The sequence below is a fragment of the Mixophyes fleayi genome, chromosome 5 (assembly GCF_038048845.1).
Source record: "Mixophyes fleayi isolate aMixFle1 chromosome 5, aMixFle1.hap1, whole genome shotgun sequence".
NCBI classification, from domain to species: Eukaryota; Metazoa; Chordata; class Amphibia; order Anura; family Limnodynastidae; genus Mixophyes; species Mixophyes fleayi.
Genome location: NC_134406.1, coordinates 254,944,111 through 254,968,051, shown reverse-complemented (window position 1 = coordinate 254,968,051; position 23,941 = coordinate 254,944,111). Strand labels below are relative to the sequence as shown.

The 23,941-nt window shown below is 36.2% G+C and overlaps 1 protein-coding gene across 1 annotated transcript in view; it reads left to right on the top strand.

Annotated features, from left to right (window-relative positions):
• The window catches only part of ANGPT1 (angiopoietin 1), a 256,479-nt gene extending 233,152 nt beyond the window's left edge, over nt 1–23,327 (top strand). The window contains exons 8-9 of the mRNA XM_075213959.1: nt 9,870–10,000; nt 21,390–23,327. Coding sequence (XP_075070060.1) covers nt 9,870–10,000; nt 21,390–21,550 — 292 coding nt within the window. The 3' untranslated portion in view covers nt 21,551–23,327. The remainder of the gene's footprint in view (nt 1–9,869; nt 10,001–21,389) is intronic.
• Nucleotides 23,328–23,941: the final 614 nt, after the last annotated feature.

Here is a 23,941-nt window from a genome sequence, read left to right as displayed (position 1 = left end):
TTGTCATATATGTTTATTATAGTTTGCAACACTTGTGCCTGCTGATATGTGTCTCTTTCTCTGATTATATGTATTGTTTTAGCTTACTACTTCGATAAAGGCCCTTTTGAAGGTTAGAGGGCCACCAGTGGGGCCCCTGATTGTATCAGGGTGGCGATCAATGCTCTAGGGGCCAGTGTTCCCCCCTTTTGGTAAGCCTTTGCACGTCATTCAATGAGTAGTGATAATAGAGACAGACTTCCTAATGTTTTCACTTGATGAACCTAATACCCCATTGTTGACATCATACTAGAGAACAGACATCAGGATTTGCCTCTACAGTGAAGTAAAGTAAGTTCCTCCACAACGAGTTTAAAACTACAGTTTTATGTATGTAATATGGGACTTTTAAACCACATTCCCACTTGTTAGATATCTCGCAATGTGCTTATCTCATTGTTAAAATACCATATAATTTTTAAAGGAGACAAAAAGTCTCCCCATAATATAGCAATGGAGGAGCAAACACATCTTTGCCGACTGCATATGGACTGATGTTACGCAGAATTGTTGTTTTAAGTATCACTTTCTACATGTTTTATAAATCTTCCAGAGAAAAATAATTGCTTCATATATTTTTTTCTCATATGTTGACAAGGAATTTTTAAGTGGAAATGCAAGATCTGGTTCAACTGAAAGTGTCTTTGACCACAAAACTTGGGAAAGAGTTATAAAAATATCTTTCTTTTTATTGTTTTTTTTTTTTTTTATTTCAATTTGTACGTCAATGATGATTTATGGGCTTGTACTTTTTATACTTTGAAAAAGTCCGAAGTCAGACATTGGAAAAACTGTTTTACTTTCCCTGTATAGCTCTCAGGTTCGACTATTCATTCTATTTTAGAACACGCAGAACACTTGATAAATTAACTTAACCCTGACAAACGTTTAGATGTCAAACTCCTCCTCTTGCTGAAAGATGACGGGAATGTATATTTGAATTTTGTCTTAGAAAGGGAAAACATCATTTATCTTCATTTATTTTCACGTTTGCTGTTAATATAAGAGACCTCACTAGTATTACAAAGGTTTGCTGTATCTAAATAGATACGTATTATTATATCCAGAAAAGATCATTGCAAACAGAGCTGTAAATGCTGATATATAGTCCTTAGGAAAATAGCCAGCAAACTACCTTATGTGCCAACATACTACAAATTATGTGATTTTAGCAAAACAAAATAGGGATTTTAGAAATAAATCGGGATCCAAAACCAAACCAAAGCACAAAGTTAATCCAGATCCAAAACCAAAACACAGTGGTCAGTGAACACCTCTACCTATTACCTATATTTTCTGGCTCATTGCATATATTCACCTTATCACCGCCAGGGTCACAAACAATTGCCCCTCAGGATATTATAATATTTATTTTTGCATTGTCAACAATTTGTGTTGATTTTGCAAGGAATAGCTTTATTATTTTTGCTTTACCAAAGCAATTAATATAGTTTTATTTTTTCGAGGGGGGGTTCAGGACAAAAAGGGATTTATTTTGGTATCTTAGTCATCTAAATATGTTTTTTTAATGTATGGACATTATAGGTGAAAAATGTAATTTAAACAATTATATATACTTCTGACGTTTACAGAGATGAAAAAAACGTGTACTTTATTGGACATTTGGTATATATGAGAATAGGTTAGCCAGTTTAGGCATGTTTACTTTAGAAAAGAGGCGTCTAATAGAGGAGATGATTACTGTGTATAAATACATTAAGGGTCAATACAGAGAACCATCATGGGAACTTTTTACCCCAAGGACTGTACACAGGACACGCAGTCACCCCTAAGGTTAGAGGAGAGGAAATTTCACAACTAGCAGAGGAAGGGGTTCTTTACAGTAAGGGCAGTCAAGATATGGAATTCATTGCCAGGGAAGGTTGTGATGGCAGATTCAATTGATATGTTTAAGAAAGGGTTAGACAATTGTTTAGCTGAAAAGTGTATCCAGGGTTACGACCGTTAATTAAAATGAAGGATAGTAGTGGATCCAGGACTGTAATATTGGGTCAGGAGGGATTTTTCCTGATTGAAACAGATTGAAGGTTGCTTTATCTGGATCAATTTCAGATATAAGAGAGGGATCACAGGAGATCCAAATAGGTTGAACTTGATGGACAGGTGTCGTTTTTCAACCTCAACAACTATGTTACTATGTTACTATGTTACTATGTTACTATGTTACTATGTATGTAACCTCACCATCAACATTTATTTATATAGGGCTAACAGATTCCGTATCGCTTTACAATTGGGATTGGTATATCTTGGGCTATAATGAAAGTTATACATCTAAAATGCTTTTGTGTTTTTATTGCTTTCACTTTTAAAACTTTTTTAATGTATTCTTTATTCTTTTTGAATCATGCGTGTATTTATTTTTGTCATAGTCATCCAACTGTACGATAGAGCGTGTAAAGAAAAGCTTGAATGCTAGGGGCATGGTGACAGAGATAATCTGGGGTCTTACCAGACCGAAACCATCGCTTTCATCCAGGAAACTCCGGTGATCTCATCACCCGAGTTTCCTGCCGTTCTCAACGAGAGCATTGTGACGTGCGGGGATAGTCTATGAGATTGTTTTGCCCATGTGTCTAGTTAGGCTATATATGTGAGATGGGTGACTCCTGTCCCACTTAGGGCAATAAGGGAGTGAGAGCAATGTAAGATTTACGCAGATGACTTCCTAACCATGGAACACATAGGGCCTGATTCATTAAGGATATTAACTTGAGAAACTTCTTATTTCAGTCTCCTGGACAAAACCATGTTACAATGCAAGGGGTGCAAATTAGTATTCTGTTTTGCACATAAGTTAAATACTGACTGTTTTTTCATGCAGCACACAAATATCAACTTTAAATTTCAGTGTACAAATAAGCTATCAAGTATTTGTGTGCTACATGAAAAAACAGTCAGTATTTAACTTATGTGCAAAACAGAATACTAATTTGCACCCCTTGCATTGTAACATGGTTTTGTCCAGGAGACTGAAATAAGAAGTTTCTCAAGTTAAGATCCTTAATGAATCAGGCCCATAAATCTTACATCAACAGCAGGGAAAGAGTTAACAGTGATATTGTGAATGTTTCAGAACGGTGCCCGTGTTTGATCGCATCCATACCATTTATAAATGCAGGAAAAAAGTCAGTCTGCAATGCTAATTCCTTCCTGTTATGTGACTGCTTTTTGTCTCTGCTGTTGTGGCTGCTTTAATGTCATGCACCAATTAGCACAATTGTGCTTATTTGGAGGTGACCCTGATTTAGCCTTTTTCACCCATGCAAATAAGCTAGATTCAGAACTCGGTCACTTATCCCAATGACACACCTTTTGTCTAGGTGCATTTTAAGAAGGAGTAGAATAATTGGTGCACATACACGAAAATATAATTTAGAAATGCATAATGTAAAATCCTGGCCCTTGAGATGAAGGCAGCGCTAATGCCTTACTGCTGTGACTTATGTGATGCTTAGCTCAGAATGAAGACAGCAGTACTTAGGAGAGAAAAAAAAAATGTAAATACTTAAGGGGGTGATACAAACTGCAGAGTAGGCAGCTTTGAGATAAGGTTTTTACTTTAGCTGACTCATGATTTTCACTAAATATTATTTCTCTCTCTATCTATCTATCTATCTATCTATCTATCTATCTATCTATCTATCTATCTATCTATCTGTCTCTCTGATATTTACCTATCTTTATCTATCGATCGATTGATCAATCTATCTATCTCTCTGTCTATCTGATATCTATCTATCTATCAATCTATCTCTCTGTCTATCTGATATTTATCTATCTATCTATCTATCTATCTATCTATCTATCTATCTATCTATCCATCTTTCTGGCTCGCTATCTGTCATTCTGAGGTACAGTTAAAATAAAGGCCTTTTGGGCAGTGAAAAATTGTTGCAATACCCTGCAAAACAGGGAATACCTGAAAGCTGTCTCCACTCCTTGCAAATGTTTTAACCCTTTTAGATACTTCCCAGTTAATTTAGTCTGCCGCTCCGTGTATCATCTCATCAGCTTCCTCTCTGCAGTGCCTACGTAGCTTGTAGTTGGTTTAACAAGTTGTGCATATCTACAGCAAGTATATGGACAACATCAGTCCTCCAGCACTGTGCTAGCTCCCTGACCTCAAGGGCTTGGGGGGATCCTCTATTTGGTACACTGGTAGGTGTTACTGAGGGCAGGATAAACTAAGGAGGACAATCCATTTAATCTCTCTCTCGCTAAACTAAATATTAGTTATTTAGTGATTTGCTCACACATCATTGCAGGTAGATAATACTCTCAGGTGCAGGTACAAGTACACGCTGATGATGACAACAGTCGCCAGCAGCTAGCCGTTTCTGATTGGCTGATTGCAAATGCACCTTTAAAACTGATAGGTGCTTTCTCCATTGGTCATACATATATTATAGGATTTTGTCGGCGTATTTTACACTTTTTTTTTGCTGTTGCCAATTTCATTTGTACGCGAGGAAGAATATATCTACTGTATGTGTTAAGTTTTCTGGTGCCTATAACCTGTTTGTGTTTATGTATTCCTGATGTAAGCCTGGCGTATATGCTGCAGGTGCTGATCTGGGCGCATTCTGAGTCAAAACTTTTTTGGCAGATTTTTTGAGGGTAATTACACCCATCGTGTGTCTAACTCATTATCGGTCCTCTGTATGAATCAGCGGACATTAAAAGCATGATGCATGATTTGTGATGATTTATCTATCATGGGATGTCACAGCAGGGAAGGAAACTGATATTGTTCTGTACAACAGAAAAACTACCAATCAGACACTCCCTTCCAAGGCGAACACTAGACTAATGCAAGCTAATTGCCGATTGGTTGCTGTAACATGCCACAAATTTTTACACCTAAATACGTTGTTAGTAAAAAAAAATGTTCCCACGCAGTTCTGCACAGCAAGTCTGCAAAGCTGTCACTCAAACTATGTCTGATTAGTTTAAGAGAACAAAACTCCTCCTCCTAACATGACAATCAGCTACAGATGAGTGAAAATAGCATGGTGGGCATATATACTTCACTATAAACACTCAAGTTACTTTGTTTCTATCAATCAGCTCTGTAACAGAAGCTCTCTCTCTCTCCCTCTCTCTCTCTCTCTCTCTCTCTCTCTCTCTCTCTCTCTATATATATATATATATATATATATATAGTCAAAGTTCTATAATTGGATGAACGATAGTATATTGGTTAATATTGTTTTACTGTGCGATTGCGATCAGTATGCCACCTAACACGTGGCATGGCGCGATCACGCGGTAAAATACGCATGTACACACCCACACTCTAACATTTACTTATTTATATATTTCATATATATATATATATATATATATATATATATATATATATATATATGTTAATGATGGCTACTTGCTTGTTAAGATTATTTTAAATGCTAACATTTAAACATAAAGTCATTCTGGAACAAATGAACGTTTTTCACAAAAGATTTTATATATGCCCATTACCAAAACCTATTGTGAAATGTTTTTTTCAAAATAAGAAAAACAAAACATAATAGTAAATCATATTAAAATATGAATTCATCTATGCCAGAATTTGCGTAGCCAAAAACACATATGCAAACAACAAAAATAAATCAGATGCTGAATCGGAAATTAAAAGCTGTTGAAATGGAAACGTTTACCGAATAGTAAAACAATGTAATTGGGGACTTAAAGTTTTCACAATTTGCAATTTACATCTGTAATCTTGTAAAATATGTCCTTGCATTGCGCTGACTGTCTCCCACTCCCAGCTTCAGGTCTGCCAAGAGATAGAACGGACTTGAATCACCTTCCACAAATTTCATTGTTCTTCTTGCAGAAATTACCAATTTTTTAACATCATGATTCCATTCTGTTTCTATGTTTGGAGTGACTTACATAGCAATATCGTTTCATATGTTTTTACTATTGAAATTCCAAATACAAATTCAAAAATATTGAAGTGAAATTGTTACTTTAAATATGCAAAATAATATTTTTTTAAGTAGTTAATACCATACTTGCCAACTTTGGCAAGGACTGCTCCGGGAGGTGGGTGTGTTGGGGGTGGGGCCCAGTGGATTGCACCATTTGGCCCCCACCCACTAAAAAGCAATTACATTTTTGGACCAATTACAGTAAGGGGGCCGGGCCACGATAACATTCTTTTCGCATCCTAATCCTCGCCTCATGCCACTTTACTATTGAGTTGGTTAGAAACCGGGAGGTTGCCCTGCTCTCCTGGGAGTCCAGGAGATCTCCCAGAAATTCGGGAGCCTCCCGGACATTCTGGGAGAGTAGGCAAATATGGTTAATATATATTCATTAATACAAAGTCCGCAAATATTTTAATTAAAATACACCTATTGTTTAAGCAGAGTGGAGGCAGCTGTTTTCCGGGTTATGAGTTTGGAACAGAGACGTTACTGGTCCCTATCGGATTGACATACTCTGTTCTCCTGAAAACTGGTTCGGATCACAAATTCCGTCACTGTTCTAAATGAGCGCAACTTTGGATGTGTTATAGCAGAACCCTCCGGTTATTTACATTTATATTCTATAAATGTTCTCATGGCACAGGACTGCTGAGAAACTATTTATTATAGTAAAGTCTATGGATGTTGTCGGGAATGATGGGGTAAGAAAACAGCCCCTGGTGGGCTAAATACGGCGGGTGGGCCAGCATCTAGGCAGCCCTGTTTTACATGAATGGCTATCACTTGCCAAAGTCTATACCCTTTATTAGTTTATTTTACTTACACATGTATTCCTGTATATATTATTGTGTACACAGCTCTCATTTGCTGAATCTCAAGTTAATGTATTTAAGAGGACATTCAAGAAAGAAGCTTCTTTTTCTCAAACTGACATGAGCTGAGTTATGAATTATTTTGTCTGGACTCGTCAATTTGTGATTATTTTTGTTTTAACCAAACACTTCAAACATTTAGTAAAATGTCTCGGGCTACAGTCTGAGCGGCGTTACGGCTCATGTTAGGAAAAATAAATCAACGCTTGACATGAAAGGACGTAAAGCACTAATGCCCTAGTACTGCTACCAATACATCAGATTGTATAAACATTGGAGATTATCAAACGCTCTAATAATACTGCACCTATGATTAGCACTGGTACAGCTGCTGTTTGCTGGTGTCAAAACACAGCGTGTTAATGATCTACTCCTATCTGCTAATGGCCAATGTCAGCACTTCTACGGCCTGTACCTGCCTTTGCTCACCGCTAAGTACATTTGTGTCTTACAAATGATTTGCAAACTGTTCTAATTCCTTAGTCACATATGGTGAGATTATTGGCCTACAGTGATTTATGTGTGACTATAGTAACATTTGTAATAATGGCCTACTTTATACTCTCTGTAAATATGCCTTTAAAAACAGGTATTAGCACAAAATTTTAGGTTAAATCTACAAATATAGATATATAAATAATGATGTAGAGCTATTCCCACACACACACACGTGTGTATATATATATATATATATATATATATATGTGTATGTGTGTGTGTGTATATATATATATATATATATATATATATATATATATATATATATATATATATGTGTGTGTGTGTGCATTTGTTGCACCCAAAACAGAGTATATAATTTGGCTCGACATCCAGGTTCAGCCTGTGACTAAATGGTCAATTAACTTCTGCCATAACTGGGCTTGTTAGGGTGGTTGGGCGATTAATGGTCATTTGCTGCCAGTTTTCCTGCTGCATTTACCAACATGTCTGATCATGAACCAATCAGTTTCCATTGTGTTATTATCGGACATCGCAGTACATTATAAAGACTTCTATAGACTGTTACTTAAGTACACAGTACACTGTGTTGTAGGGAGGCTTAAAGAACATGCTTTGAGCACTTTGTTACAAGTGTTCCAATGTTTTGTCTTAAGAAATATTGCTTTTCAACAGCCTTCTGTTTGAGCCCATATTGTGGCACCCAATGGGCTGATTTATAACCAAATTCTTGGACACACTATATTAATATTGAGTAATCACCTGTGTATGAAATTATACATATGGATCAGGTATTGCAATTTATGGTTTATTCACTGATCACAATGCAGTTATATTCTGTGTACTACACCATAATCAATGCACAATACATATTGATTTGATATCCCAGGGTTTTAAATTAGATACTAAGATATTTTTTTTTTAAATGATACAGCTGTAATAATAACGTGGGTTACACAAAGTGGTTCTTCGAAAAATCCTGGAGCCCATATTTTAACGCCTTTATTGGGTAGTTAAATTTGTTATCCTCCATTACGTTTCCATAGCAACAATTTTCCCTGAAAACCTTTACACATTACAGATGGAGAAGGGATTATTGTTTAAAGGTGCACTTAGGAAATATGTTTTGTAAATATCTTCAGATTTTCATTTTTTTTTCTGTACCTCAATGCAATAAACCCTACTTCATCTGTAGCGATAGAGACACAAATAACCTCTATAGCTATAAGATTGTTCTATAGTTTGTGCAAAAAGTTTTTTCATTAATTGCACAATTCTGGATAGTGACTCATATCTTAGTGGACATTGCAGTGCTAGTTTCTGTTTTGTTGTTGAAAAACACGTGTAGTTATTTATGATGTAGTATTTGTTTTGTTTGGTCCATATATTCATTCTATATAGACAGATGTATGCAGTAGAATTGCAGCCTTTAAAACATGACTTTAAAAACACACTTCAGTCAGCACCAGGAAAGCTGTTTGTTTTGTATCGAATGAAAAATGATCGCTGCTAAGCTCTTAGTACAAAACATGGTCATTGAAAGAGACATTACTCGTCACACTGTATCTTTAGACAGTATGGAAAGAGCAACATACAACGTGCAGTGTAAGTTTATCTAAACAGCGCCTCTATAGAAACTCAATTTAAGAGCATAAAGTTATCCAACAAAGTACAGTTATGACAGCAAAGAGAAATTGGGAATTGGTGAGAGGTAAAGGACAGGTTGCTGTGGATTTACTTTTGGGGGACTTTGGAAATAAAAGGCTAAACCAATGGTGTTTGTATTGATCAAGATCTAGAATGTTCAACAAGCAATCATTAGATGACCTGTAGGTCAAAACAATCTTTGGTGCCATTAGTTAGGTAGTTGAAGACAGCATATATTATTATTTTCTCATTATGTTTATCTAGTTAAGACATGGTATAATTTGTGTATAATGGTTTTTTTTTAGGAGCTCCTCTGCATTGTCAGCTTAGGTTAGTTCCATATAACTTTGTTGCCTCATTAATTATTATTTTCCTCTCTGTGATCTATTCCCTTCAGTGACAAATGGAAATACAGATCTGTCAATTTAAGTCTGTGAATGAGTCACTGGATAGACTCTCAAATGAATTTAATGTAATTATCCCTGCACAAAAGAAATATGCTTAGCATATAAACCTATATTTTGATTTCATTTGTCCAATGAATTGTTTAATGAACTTTCTGACTACAATTAATTAGACAGAAGTAGAATGTACGAATGTTAGACAATAACCGTTTCTTTTAACCCAAATTACTCTATTAAATGAGATGTGTATTTTTAGCTACTTGATTTTGTATTACTCCTGTTCACTTTTAACTCTTTCTTAAAAGTCACATATTTGCAAAGATCAACACAATACAAACATCTCTTTAAAAAAAGATAATTAACGTTGCTAATAGTTACATGTGTTACTTGTGTTCCATGGATGTATTAAGACTTAATTAGGGTAACAATCCATTATTCTTTTATTATGTGGCAAAGGGCTTATGTTTTTGTCTTCTGGTCTCTTCTAGATTAAATTTAAAAGGTCACAGCGGAACAGCAGGAAAGCAAAGCAGTTTGATCCTACATGGGGCGGATTTCAGTACAAAGGATGCAGATAACGACAACTGTATGTGCAAGTGTGCACTTATGTTAACAGGAGGTATGTATAGTATGGGAAGGAATATGTATCTATTCTGGTGTAGCAAAATGTATATCCTCTCTATATCCCGAAGGACCATAAAATTGCTTATTTTGGGGGAATTCAATTGACCGCAGTATTTTTTTTTTTCAGCGTTAAAAAAATAAAATGATCTACGCGAGTTTTGACCCGCGGGTGCGACCGTTTTTGGGTACCGCAGCGTAAAAAATCATGCTATTCAATTTAAAAACAGGTAACGTCGCCCCCGCGCGTTAACCATTGGTGCTTGCAAATTTTTATTGGAGTGGAGGGGAGGGTTTAACGTGGCCATCTATAATAAAAAAAATACATTGGCATACATTTGTATTGCATTACACAACCTTCTATTTTATAATATCTACATACAGTACTTATTTTACTATACTTTTGTTTTTACTTTTTTTTACTATACAATTATCTATACCATGACAAAACACATTAGTACATACATATTAGTACATACATACATACATACATACATACATAGATATTTTCAATGGATCATCTATATGACCGCAATGGGACCGTTTTCACCATAAAAAAAACGGTGAGTTAAAAATAGATTTGAATAACGGGTGAAGTTACCGCACTCCAGAATGAGTGAAAACCGGGTTAAAATCACTTACCGCTGTGTTAAAAAAATTATCCCTGAGAATTGAATTCCCCCTTTGTATTAGAACTGAACACTATTGTCATAGATCAAGGACATATATGATATAAACCACACTGACAAGCCCGCGACAATTAAAGTGTTCATAGCTGCGGTCTACACACTTTGGAGGCAGGGATTGTATTAGCTTACGCATTTCAGTTATGACCTTTACTAAAGCTAAAGTGAACTTGTTGTTAAGGTATATTCCAATTAACTTGAGGTTTTCTTGGTGTTTATTTAAATGACTTGGATAATGAGTTTTAAGCACTTAACTCTCATAATTGTTTAATACCCACTCTGAATTACTTAATAATATACTCAGCAAGACTCGTTCTCCAAGCAATTGCAATTATCGTTTAAGGCAGCTGAAAGCCTCAGCGGGCCATTTGCACAAGTAGAGCATTAGGAAAACATATTTACAACATACTTGCCTACTTTCCGGCAGTGCAGTCCGGGAGAGGGGCGTGACTAGAGGGTGGGAGGGACGGGGCGCGGTTAACCGCAAATCGCGTTATTTTGGCCAGGGAATTGCGGGATGCGGGAGACTTGCCTGCTCTCCCGGGAGTCCAGGAGACCGACCCGGATTTCAGGAGTCTCCCGGACATTCTAGGAGAGTTGGCAAGTATGATTTACACTTGATACCTTATATACAGATAATGGACTGTGGTTTAATTCGGGTTTTGCTGTTTGTTTTTTGTCTTTTGTTTTTAAACAGAAAAGAGAAACACAAACACACACATGCATATAAATACCTCTGGAACAGAGTAGAGACATAAACACATTTATTTATTTGCGTCTTTATTTTATTATTTATTTTTATTTACACTCCCAGTTCCACGTACTGTGGTAGGTGTTGCTATGATCACATGACCCATTATGTGCAGGGGCCTGGCACTTGAACGTTTCTTCTGAGTTCCTCACTGATTCGGGAAGTACATGAGATATTAGGATGTTGCTTAGATGAAATGTTGGAGACTTGGGCAGCACAGTGGCTCAGTGGTTAGCACTTCTGCCTCACAGTGCTGGGGTTGTGAGTTCAATTCCCGACCATGGCCTTATCTATGTGGAGTTTGTATGTTCTCCCTGTGTTTGCGTGGGTTTCCTCTGGGTGCTCCAGTTTCCTCCCACACTCCAAAAACATACTTGTAGGCTAATTGGCTGCTATCAAAATGGACCCTAGTCTCTCTCTCTCTCTCTCTCTCTCTCTGTATGGTTGTGTACGTTAGGGAATTTAGACTGTAAGCTCCAATGAGGCAGGGACTGATGTGAGTGAGTTCCCTGTACAGCGCTGCAGAATCATTGGCGCTATATAAATAAATGGTGATGATGACTTGGATCCCTGCACACAGCAGGTCACTGAGCGATAGCAACAGCTACAATGTACAGTAAAAGGGCACTCATAGAATTGTCTGATTGTGATGTGATTGTACAGATACTATTTAGAAGAACAGCAATGGACCCTGTGTTATATGTCTATGTGTTCTTGTTGAGGACAGGTCAATGCTGGCTTTGTATTCACAGATTCCACACTGTCATTAAGCTGAAGGTAAATTATTGGTATGGAGTATGCAGCTATTTCCATACATAAAAGACACTCAGTAGGCCCAGATCACATTCTACATGTAAATCACACAACAGTTCTTTTGTCTCTTTGTATATTTAATCTAATACTTTATGTTTTCATTGGCTGCTGCTGTGTGCCATTAACAGGTCATATCATTCATCTGGTAGAAGAACTTTGAAAAAAAAATGTCTTTGGAAGCAGAGAATAAATATTTATATTATTACTTATTGTGTTATTCACTTTCTAGAATTCTCCCATCGCTTTGAAGAAAAGCATGGCTTTAATATTATCAGAAAAATATGGTAATTTTCAGAGACTTTACTGCAGTCATTTGCCATTGACGTGAACTCCTTGACTCCCACTGAATCTGTTTTCCAAACATCTCTGATGGTTAATTCCCTTGATCCCTGACTTGTACTTAAGTCTGACACACTGTTGATGTACTTAGTGAAAGACATTAGCGTGTGCAAATATACACTGCTTATAATACATATGTGCTTCAAAACCGAGGAAGAGGGAAAAAAAACTCCTGTATTTAATATTAGATTAATATTTTAAAACATGTCAACGCATTTCATTATTTATCTTTACATGGTACAAAGTGTGAGTCTTACATGCTCTCCGTTCATGATGACATTGTGTGCTCCTTTGGGCTCATTTATTTAATGCTGGCTGATCAAAAATGATCAGCAAGCAATAAATAAACAGTGGTACCATCAATTGAAAGAGGGGTTTTCACTCTTTCAAAGGCTACCCAAACCTTCTAAGTCCCAGGATAGATTTTCTAAATGTACCCCCCCCTCCCTATCCCTGGCATTTCTCATTGACTTTAATAGATTGTGCTTGTGCACGCACACATTGTGACACTGGCAGGTACCCACGCGTTTCATATGGAGAAAAGATTCCTTTCCTCCAGCAGAATCAGAAAATTTGCATATGATTGTGGGAAGTTTATTGTTGTACTCAAAGGGTTAATATGCAAACCTATTATTTCTGGTTCAAATAGCGAAAGTAAATCAAAACTTTTTTTAGGGCAAAAAAGTCCTTTCTATATGCATGGATACTGTAAGATATATGTATTTAAAACACAATCAAAGATTTCTGTGATCATATAAACGTCCAAGGCTGTAGGGCAAGTACTTTATACATGAGATCGGAATCCATGGTGACTTCTAATATCTGTAATAATATATTTTTTATTATACCAAGTTTTCCTAATGAACAAGTGGTAACATTAGAACTAACCATTTATACAGATATTATTTACAAGAGTTTATACATATATTAATATAAATTATATATTTTATTGTAATATAAATAGGTTTAGTTAGTTATTGTTTTAAGTTTCCTTTTACAGAAGTTACTGTTCCAATACAACATTTTAAACTAATATTTTAACTTATCAGATCATCCACTAAATTATTGTGCTTCTGTTTGAATCTCAAATTTGATATCACAAAAATAGAGAAAATCCAAGGAATTCCACGCTCTATTACATTGTTACACTCATCTCTAGTCAAAAGTGTGTAGTAAATCCAGTGTTGGGATTCAGCCGGTTCACCCCGATTCGCCAGAACCGATACCTAATTGTAAGGTGAGTTCGGCGGTTACTCCAGAGTCCTCTTCATTGGGGGGAGCAGGGTGCTTTAAAAAATACCTGTGCAGGGCGTTGGCACTCCTCCTCCCTGAATGTCATTGACATTCAATGAGAAGCGGCGCAGAGAAGAGCCAGCAGCAAGAAGACAGAAGACAAGAAGAGAGGAAAGAGAAGAAAGACGATAGAAAAGTTAAGTGAAGGAACGGAAGCAAGGGGGAGCAAAAGCAGCATGGCACAGTGTGAAGGGGGAGCAAAAGCAGCATGGCACAGTGTGAAGGGGGAGCAAAAGCAGTATGGCACAGTGTGAAGGGGGAGCAAAAGCAGGATGGCACAGTGTTAAGGGGGAGCAAAAGCAGGATGGCAGAGTGTGAAGGGGAGTAAAAGCAGCATGGCACAATGTGAATGGGGGTAAAAGCAGCATGGCTCAGTGTGAAGGGGGGTAAAAGCAGCATGGCTCAGTGTGAATGGGGGTAAAAGCAGCATGGTACAGTGTGATGAAGAGGGGCATTACTGTGTCCTAATAAGAAATGGGAGCACTACTGTGTGGCATAACATGACTCGTTACTATTATTATCTTGATATTAGCAGCTTAAAATAAGAAATATTTTATACACACACGCACACCTGGGTTTGACTAGATAACTGGGCAGTCAAATTGACTTTAGTCTCTCTTGGTCTGTGTTTGTGTGAGTATGTTAGGGAATTTAGACTGTAAGCCCCAATGGGGCAGGGACTGATGTGAATGAGTTCTCTGTACAGCGGAATTAGTGGCGCTATATAAATAAATGATGATGATGATAACTGCCTCTTTATATTGATATCAATGATTTATCATTATGCAGCTTTTATAATATTTGTTGTTTATTACTTTGCTATTGTCTGTGTAATGTCTTAATAATTTGTACTCTTTTATTGCCTATATTTAAATTTAATTCCTATTGTGATTCAATGTATGTGTTGCCATGTAACTTCCATTGTTGGTACTTTATATTTTTTTTAAGTTTTTTGTCAGGTATTATTTTATATTTTTTCATTAGTATTTTAAATCTTTCTCATAACGTAACCAAGTTTTGTGTACCTCTTTTATTGTTCTTATTTGAGTATTAAATGCATGAAATTATTAATTAAACTACCTTTCGGTATATCTTTTTGTATACTTAAAACGGTCATTAGGGCAGAGAACCGGTTGTTAATCTATTTGAATCCCACCAGTGCTTAAATCCATATATATTTTCTTATTGAACATGTATTAGACAAGAGAGTGAAAATTACAATGAAAATGTTCCATTTACAATATAGTCCAGGGACCTAATTAGCGTTCCTGTTTCTCATAAAGCAACTATAGAGGCCATATATATGTAGTGTGGTCTATGCCAACCATCAAGTCGTTAGCTTTCAGTTTCTAAACTGCATTTGAAAAATGATGGTCTGAATCTTTTGTTTATGCATCAGGTTTCATAAATGCCCACCAACGTTTTACAAAAAACTATGAAATTGCAGAATACATTTTTCTTCCTAAATTCCCGAACATTTTAAGAATGGCAAAAAAAATATTCTGAATAAATGTCGATATGCTAGTAATGATATTAATGCTAATAATGTTGATAATGAAGACTGTACAATACAGTAGGTTGTTGTGACTGTAGTGATATACTTAAAACAATGTAAATCTTATTGCCTATAGGAATTTAGTTCCAAGATTAATATTAGAGTTTTGGACATGATGTTAGCCATGTGCCTGAATTTAAAGCATGCTAAGACATCGAGTACTTGCGTGCAAGTTGAGAGAGCAGTTGGTATGTGTAATTCTAAAACGTGTGCAAATGTGTCGTTAGTTAACTGTTTCATGGCTGGCATGAAGAATAACACACGCTTATTGCATAACAAGCATATGCTTTGTTCTGACACAGAGAAATTAGCAAAGGTATTGACAGATAGACCGCAGGTCCACGTCACAGCTACTTAGACATATTTTGACACTTGGCAGAAATCTCTTTGATGCACAATATGCTAATTCCAAAGAATCAATGTATTCCATCAAGTTGTTTACAGTGATGTATTGTGTTATGTTAGTCGTCTAGTGCTGATATCACAATGTTATTATATTCTGTAAACTAGGTATCATAATATTACATCATTGGAAGTATTGTTTTCAGAGCAATTATGCAATCATGGAACCTTGTATAAATATTCTTGTTATGTACACAAAGTCACACAACATACACATACTGTTTGTGTCAGACATTGAACGGTATTACCTTGTGCACTGTGGAAGCTAGAACTTTGCATAATTGCTATTGTTGAACAAAGAAACTTTGTGTAGTTCTAACCCAGTTATGTATAAGATAAAAGATTGAGGACAGACCTCCTTAGTTATAACAGATTAGAAAATAGCAGCGTGTAACTAGGGTTATTGCTAAGAGCTTCTTAATTTAAGAAAAAATGGGTGCCAAAAAATTGCTAACATTTGCTTATTAGATAGAAGGTAGAAGTCCAGGCATTCATATCTCTATAGAGAAACAATGGTAACTTAAGGGGATTTTGATAGCACTCCACTGTGATGCAGTGAGGTGTTATAGCACAGGAACCACTTCAGTGGGATTAAATATATACAAATAGTGAAAATCCAGAAATTATATATATATATATATATATATATATATATATATATATTTATATTTATATATATATACAAGTTAACCCATGCATGATACTCATGCATTCTAGTCAAATCAAGCTACTTAAGGTCTTAAAAAGGTACTTGTCATGCATTTGGGCCTACCCAGGCCTCCTCAGGGGAAGAGCATTACTTCCCGACGCAAGCGCCCTTTTTAATGTGTGTTCATGAGGTAAAATTACCTCACGAAAATGAGTTTGACCCCATAACTCGTAAATTTAGCCTTTACTACCCCTCCCACAGGGGGAAGGGGGGATGATGGAAGTTAATTGACTTCACTATTCTAATTTTTTTGTCAAATAATGTCAGTATACCAAATTTCAGGTCAATTGGATGAGCCCTTTCTCAGAAAATAGTTTTTTCCACTCACACACTAACACACGCCGCTAGGCTTTTACTTTTATATATTAGATAATGCTAAGAATTTAGTAGGTCAGTGTATAACTCCGCCCAGCAGGTGGCGCTGCAGCTTAGTTTTTTTTTTTCAACACACAGACTAACACACGCCGCTAGGCTTTTATATTATAGATAGATAGATATATATATATATATATATATATATATATATATATATATATATATATTGCTATAACACCTCACTGCATCACAGTGGAGTGCTATCAAAATCCCCTTAAGCTACCATTGTTTCTCTATAGAGATATGAATGCCTGGACTTCTACCTTCTATCTAATAAGCAAATGTTAGCAATTTTTTGGCACACATTTTTTCTTAAATTAAAAAGCTCTTTTAGACTTTCAGATACACTCTGTCTGTTTGCTGAAAGGAAGCAGCTTTTTAAATCTTACCAACACAGATGTCCTGCTTGATGGAAGCTGTTTGCTGCAAATGATACAGATAAGCTTTAAAGATATTTTCTCTGGTACGCATATATAACATGCTAAAGGTGTTGGCGTTCTAAGGTGTATAAACAGATAAGCCACAAAGCTTTTATATCTGGTACGCATATTGCACAACTAAGGTGTTGGTGCTTCCTTAGAGTGGTGCTCGCTCTATGTATTTCCATCCTTCTCACTGACTGTTGATTACTCTGTTATCTTGCACTTATACTCCAGTATATCCACGTGGAGATTGTCATTTTTGGGCTTGTGGAACAGTCACTGTATTAGTACCTCTAAAAATACAGTATTATACTATGTGGCGCCATATCCCTTCTGTTTTGCTCTATATGTATATATATATATATATATATATATATATATATATATATATATATACACATAGGGCAGCACGATGGCTAAGTGGTTAGCACTTCTGCCTTACGGCACTGGGGTCATGAGTTCAATTCCCGACCATGGCCTTATCTGTAAGGAGTTTGGATGTTCTCTCCGTGTTTGCGTGGGTTTCCTCCAGGTGCTCCGGTTTCCTCCAACACTCCAAAAACATACTGGTAAGTTAATTGGCTGCTAACAAATTGACCCTAGTCTGTGTGTCTGTCTGTGTGTGTGTGTGTTAGGGAATTTAGATTGTAAGCTCCAATGGGGCAGGGACTGATGTGAGTAAGTTCCCTGTACAGCGCTGCGGAATTAGTGGCGCTATATAAATAAATGATGATATATATATATTCGCAAACAGTGGTCAAATTAAAAATTTAGAAGCGACTATATGGAAAATGTAAGTGAATGGAGTTTGAGGTTTAGAATCAAAACAGTAGGAGAAGTGGCACTATGGCATACCACCATATAAAATACTTTGACCAATAAATATATATATATATATATATATATATATATATATATATATATATAATTTATATGTAGAGAGAGAGAGAGAGAGATAGGATATGGATGAGGAACTAAGAAGTTCAGGACAAAAAACAAGGTTGATGTCCCAACTTACAGCTTGATAACAGTACATCCCTCTCAATGAAAAAATATATAATATTATTGCTATATAACAATACAAAAAGTAATCTGACACAGCGCAGATGTTTGAAAACAGTTACAATTTTAGGCCACATACTTAACAAAAAGACCTAAACAAACTTGAACGCTTGGAATCTAATTATCTATCCAACAAATTCATACATTAAACTGTTATTACCGTAGAATCTATTCGATGCTTAACACTGTACAAGAATTCCTTTCCCAGGCATACCTCACTGTTCGACTCTTCATTAGAGATAAGCAAAACGATTCAGCCGATTCTAACATTGGCTAATTAATTTTCAAGTTGTTCCCAGTTCCCCAAACATTTGGCGAATAAATAACACACGGTAGAATGCCGGAACACCCGGCTACACTCAGGCAGTCAATCAGTCATTAAAATATTAGGGGAGCGCAACCTTAATTCAAATGGAAATGTTGGGTTTTGCAGTCTATGGTTATCCTTAACAAACACAACGGGAACAGAGGCAGCGGATATAGTAATATATTGGTATCTATTGTAATTGGGAAACGGTTCCATAGGGGTAATTAATGTTATTTAGGGTAGGTAATTAATATTTTATTTTTAGAAATGAAGATAGCCTCTAAATATGGCAAAGTTGTTTGCTTGAGAAGGTGGATATTTATTTTCCCACGTGCGTAAATCTTAGATTGAAGGATTTTGTACATTTTCTCGGTCCCATCAGTGTTATTGTACAATCAACACATGTTGAACTATGTGAAAACCAAAAAATGTGCCAAATATATAAAGCTTTCCCTATGGACTTTATCATGAAGTGTTACCTCAAAAGAGAGAACAAAAAGAGGATTTTCTAAGTGATCGGTGGAGTCATGTCAGGAGGATATTTTCTTTATACAATGGGCAGTGTTAACATACAGTTTACACGTAAATTCATTTCCCCGGTAACCGGCCCTTTGCCGTTTCCAAGGAGATAAATGATATTCTGTCATGTTAGATAAATTGCCTAGAAACATAAATCCATGTGATGGAACTTAGAATGGAAGTTTGGAACCTTCGAGTTTGAACAGTGGATTAAGTCAAAGTAGAGAGTAAAGCTTTGCTCCAACTATGTTTGCAAGTGAAATATTGCTTAAAAACTAACTAAAATAACTAAAAATTATTATTTTTATACACTGTGCATATACATTTATTCTATTAGAAGGAAATACCAGGCATTGTCTGTTTCTCTTACAGGGTCCATGTGTTTCTGTTGCACATTTTATATAATTTTGCCCTCTCACAGTGTCACTTACCATGCTCGCAGTGAGCAGCGGGTGAACGGAGCAATGAGGGGGGCTGCAGTTTAAAATGTTACCTCCACGGTAGAGGGGGGGGGGGGGTGGCAGAATGCCCATTGCAAGAACCCACAGGAACAATAACAACATTCTGTTCCTTCAGTCTAATAACCAGTCTGCTGATTGGATGCCATAGGCTTGGCCATTGTCCAAGCTTGCTCCAATGTTGTCCAATACAATCCCCCAATTGTAATACCTGAAACCCACTGTTAATTTATCAGAGAGTTAATATTTTCTAATTTAGTAGTTTATAGCAGCTTATTATCGAAGTGACTTGCTCCAAAAATGCCTTTTTGATGGCCTTTTGTATCTAGTTTATTATCTCCTTTGCTGGAAATTCATCTCCAATTAGAATGACCCCTGTACAAGGGAGAGGGTGAGCTTTGGGGCAGGTCAATAAAGAGATTTAAAAAATTATGTTTCTTTCTGTTCAAAGGAAAAGTTAAAAAATAAAATATAAATTTGATAGTACTGACACTACACACTTTTACCCATTTGCATTCTAGCTGGACCAATATGAAATATGTGGCATTCAGTGGTTAGTAATTCTGCCTCACAGCACTGGGGTCATGAGTTTGACTCCCAACCATGGCCTTATCTGTGTGGAGTTTGTATGTTCTCCCCGTGTTTGTGTGGGTTTCCTCCTGGTGCTCCGGTTTCCTCCCACACTCTAATAACATACCAATAGGTTAGTTGGCTGCTATCAAATTGACCCTAGTCTGTGTGTGGGTATATAAGGGAGATTAGACTGTAAGCTCCAATGGAGCAGGGACTGATGTGAGTGACAAATATCCTCTGTACAGCGCTAGGAAATTAGTGGCGCTATATAAATAAATGATGATATATCAAACTCTTATTTTTCTATAGACTGTAATTTTGCAAGCACAGACCTCCTACCTCTTTTTCCATTTGTTAGTGCCCAGTCTATTATTTACTACAGTGAGGCATAGTATGCTGGTGCTATATATAAAAATGTTAATAATAGAATTAGATCTTCCAGCAGAACTCACCATTCAGTAGACTGCTATTTTTTTTTCTCTTTGTCTCATGATCACCTTACTGCCTTCAAGAACCCTCTGTCAGCCTTATTTAGTTGTGATAATAGTCTCGCAATGCAATAGCTGGGGTCTTGGTCTTGTGGAGCAGACCAGCGTTATGCTTCCTTTTCTGTACCTATACATAGTAACATAGTAACATAGTAACATAGTAACATAGTTGATGAGGTTGAAAAAAGACACCAGTCCATCAAGTTTAACCTATTTTGGATCTCCTGCGATCCTGCACTTATATTTGAAATTGATCCAGAGTAAGCAACCGCCAATCTGTTTCAATTGTGAAAATCCCCCCAGACTCAATATTGCAGTCCTATTTTTACCCTGTATCCACTACTATCCTTCGTTTTAATTAACAGTCGTATCCCTGGATGCACTATTCCGCTAAAATTTGTCTAACCCTTTCTTAAACATATTTATTAAATCTGCAATCACAACCTTCCCTGGCAGTGAATTCCATATCTTGACTGCCCTTACTGTAAAGAACCCCTTCCTCTGCTGGTTGTGAATAGTAACATAGTAAAGGGTAATGATGTAAAGGATTTTTGTAGGTTAGAGTGTCAATTTCACAAGTTTTCCTGCAGTCTATATTCCACTGATTAACATGATCTTTCTGTGTCTTTATCCAGGTTGGTGGTTTGATGCCTGTGGTCCCTCTAATCTTAACGGAATGTATTACAATGCTGGTCAGAACCACGGAAAACTGAACGGAATAAAATGGCACTATTTCAAAGGTCCAAGTTACTCTTTGCGCTCAACAACGATGATGATTCGACCTTTAGACTTCTAATTCAAAAGATCAAGACAATGAAATACTGTTATTCGTGGGACGTTTTTTCATTTCAGTTGCTGAAGGAAGGAAGTGACTTACATTATAACCAGCAGGCCTAGACTTTTAAGAAGATTTGTTTAACGCATCTTAAGGAATTTGTCCAGACAATGTGACATCAAACTCCGAGCGGCTGGATTTTCAGCAAAAAAACTCTAAAATTGGTTGAACCATTAATGACATCTTCTTGATCAACTCACCAACGGACTTGCCATAAGATATCATGTACTGCTTATATCTGATGGTGTGGAAAGCGAATAGTTGATGATAAACGTTAAGGATAAGCACATACAATACAAAACGTTCTCAATAATCAATAAGACCGGGAGTAGAAGGAACGCTACGTGAATACACATATAAACCATTCTGGATAATCACTGTATTTTTCTATGGATTTCTTCAGTGGACTATTGTTATACGCTTGAAATGTAGCTATGCATCTAATGGCTCGATATTATTTTAAATTGAAATGTGACATTGTTTCAGTGAGTGTTATAATATGAATCGCTAAAGTTTAGGTAAACTACTTTTTTTTTACAGCCAATTTGTAAACTAGTTTGAAATAATGAGAGACTGAAGGCTAGCAATTCATTAGGAACCTATGATATCATTGAGGCAAAGGGGTGGAACCACGGAGGATGAAAGGGATGGGCAGCTACAACTCCAGAGGTGAGGACGCTTAATATAGCAGAGGACTCTTCTTAGTGGGTCGGGAGGCTAGACCGGCATCACCATACCCTTTCCCAAATTTTTGCAAATGGCATGGCTGTACCTGCTCTATCCCTAGTCAGGCACATTGGTTCCCAAGGAATTAATGGCTGCATTAATATGACTATTGCTTTAGCCTACCAATTGGCTGCCTTCTCTTTATATATCCTCACGGGTGTTCTTTAAGACAAAACTTACAAACCTAGGGCCTGATTCATTAAGGATCTTAACTTGAGAAACTTCTTATTTCAGTCTCCTGGACAAAACCATGTTACAATGCAAGGGGTGCTAATTAGTATTCTGTTTTGCACATAAGTTAAATACTGACTGTTTTTTCATGTAGCACACAAATACTTGATAGCTTATTTGTACACTGAAATTTAAAGTTGATTTTTGTGTGCTACATGAAAAAACAGTCAGTATTTAACTTATGTGCAAAACAGAATACTAATTTGCACCCCTTGCATTGTAACATGGTTTTGTCCAGGAAACTGAAATAAGAAGTTTCTCAAGTTAAGATCCTTAATGAAAAAGGCCCCTACAGACTTGTAACTCTAGGATTTAAATTATACATAACAACCAAAACAATCTAATATTGCAACAGTTTACATCTATACCTTTTTAAAATCACAAAATGTAGTTGTATGAGTTATATATATGTTTATTAGCAAAAATATTAAACAGAAAAAAAAAATTTCATATAAACAAACACCAACCAGCAGTATTATACTACAGTCAAAAGTGAAAATGATATGCAAAGTAAAATAGCTGTAAAGACCTTTTTATTTTTACACTTTATTTTTTTTCATAGCTTTGTTTGTGTCTAATAAGCGTTAGTATACATGTATGGAGTATGGTTGTACAACTTGTATTTTATGCATAATTTAGGTACCGAGATAAACGAAAAATGTGACATTCTCAAATCAGATAACAAAACACTCTCAAGGTATAAAAATATCTCTTAAATTAAACACACCATTTTGAAAGTTTGTGCTCATTCCACATAATAAATTAAGATATGTTTTTGTTATGGAAGTCTTCATTTTGTTAATTACAAAGAACAAAACACCAATGATACTGAGTCAGTATGTTCATGAGTAAAACTCCTAAATATCTCAAATGCAAACTGTCAATCTATATTCTTAAAGCTGCAATCCCACATGGAATATTTTTTCTTTAAGCAAGTTTGAATGTTCTTTTAAACATGCATCATTTTTCTTAGCTATCCTCGTACAAATTGTTACCTCCTTATAGAAACTCTCTGATTGCCAAATACAATTGGCTGCCAAACACAGACACGTGCTACCAGCTCTCAGCATGTCATGTGATGGCAGAGGGGGAAAGGGAGGATGTCAAGGTGCAAACAGAGATCAGAAGGGCGTTCCAAAGCCTCCCTGCTCACTTCATCATGTGCCATGTGACTGTGGTTGACATGGTAGTCCAGATTCATAAACCATCCAGCAGCCTGAAGAAGAAAAACAAAGAAAAATGGTATATATCAATATTTTCCTTATAACCTGCCACTGTGATTTATGTTAAAACAAATGCATGGGATTGCAGCTTTAATTAAGCGTATAAGCATAGTATTCATAAAGTCCAATAAAATATATTAATAAGAAAAATACGTTATAGATTACAGTCTAT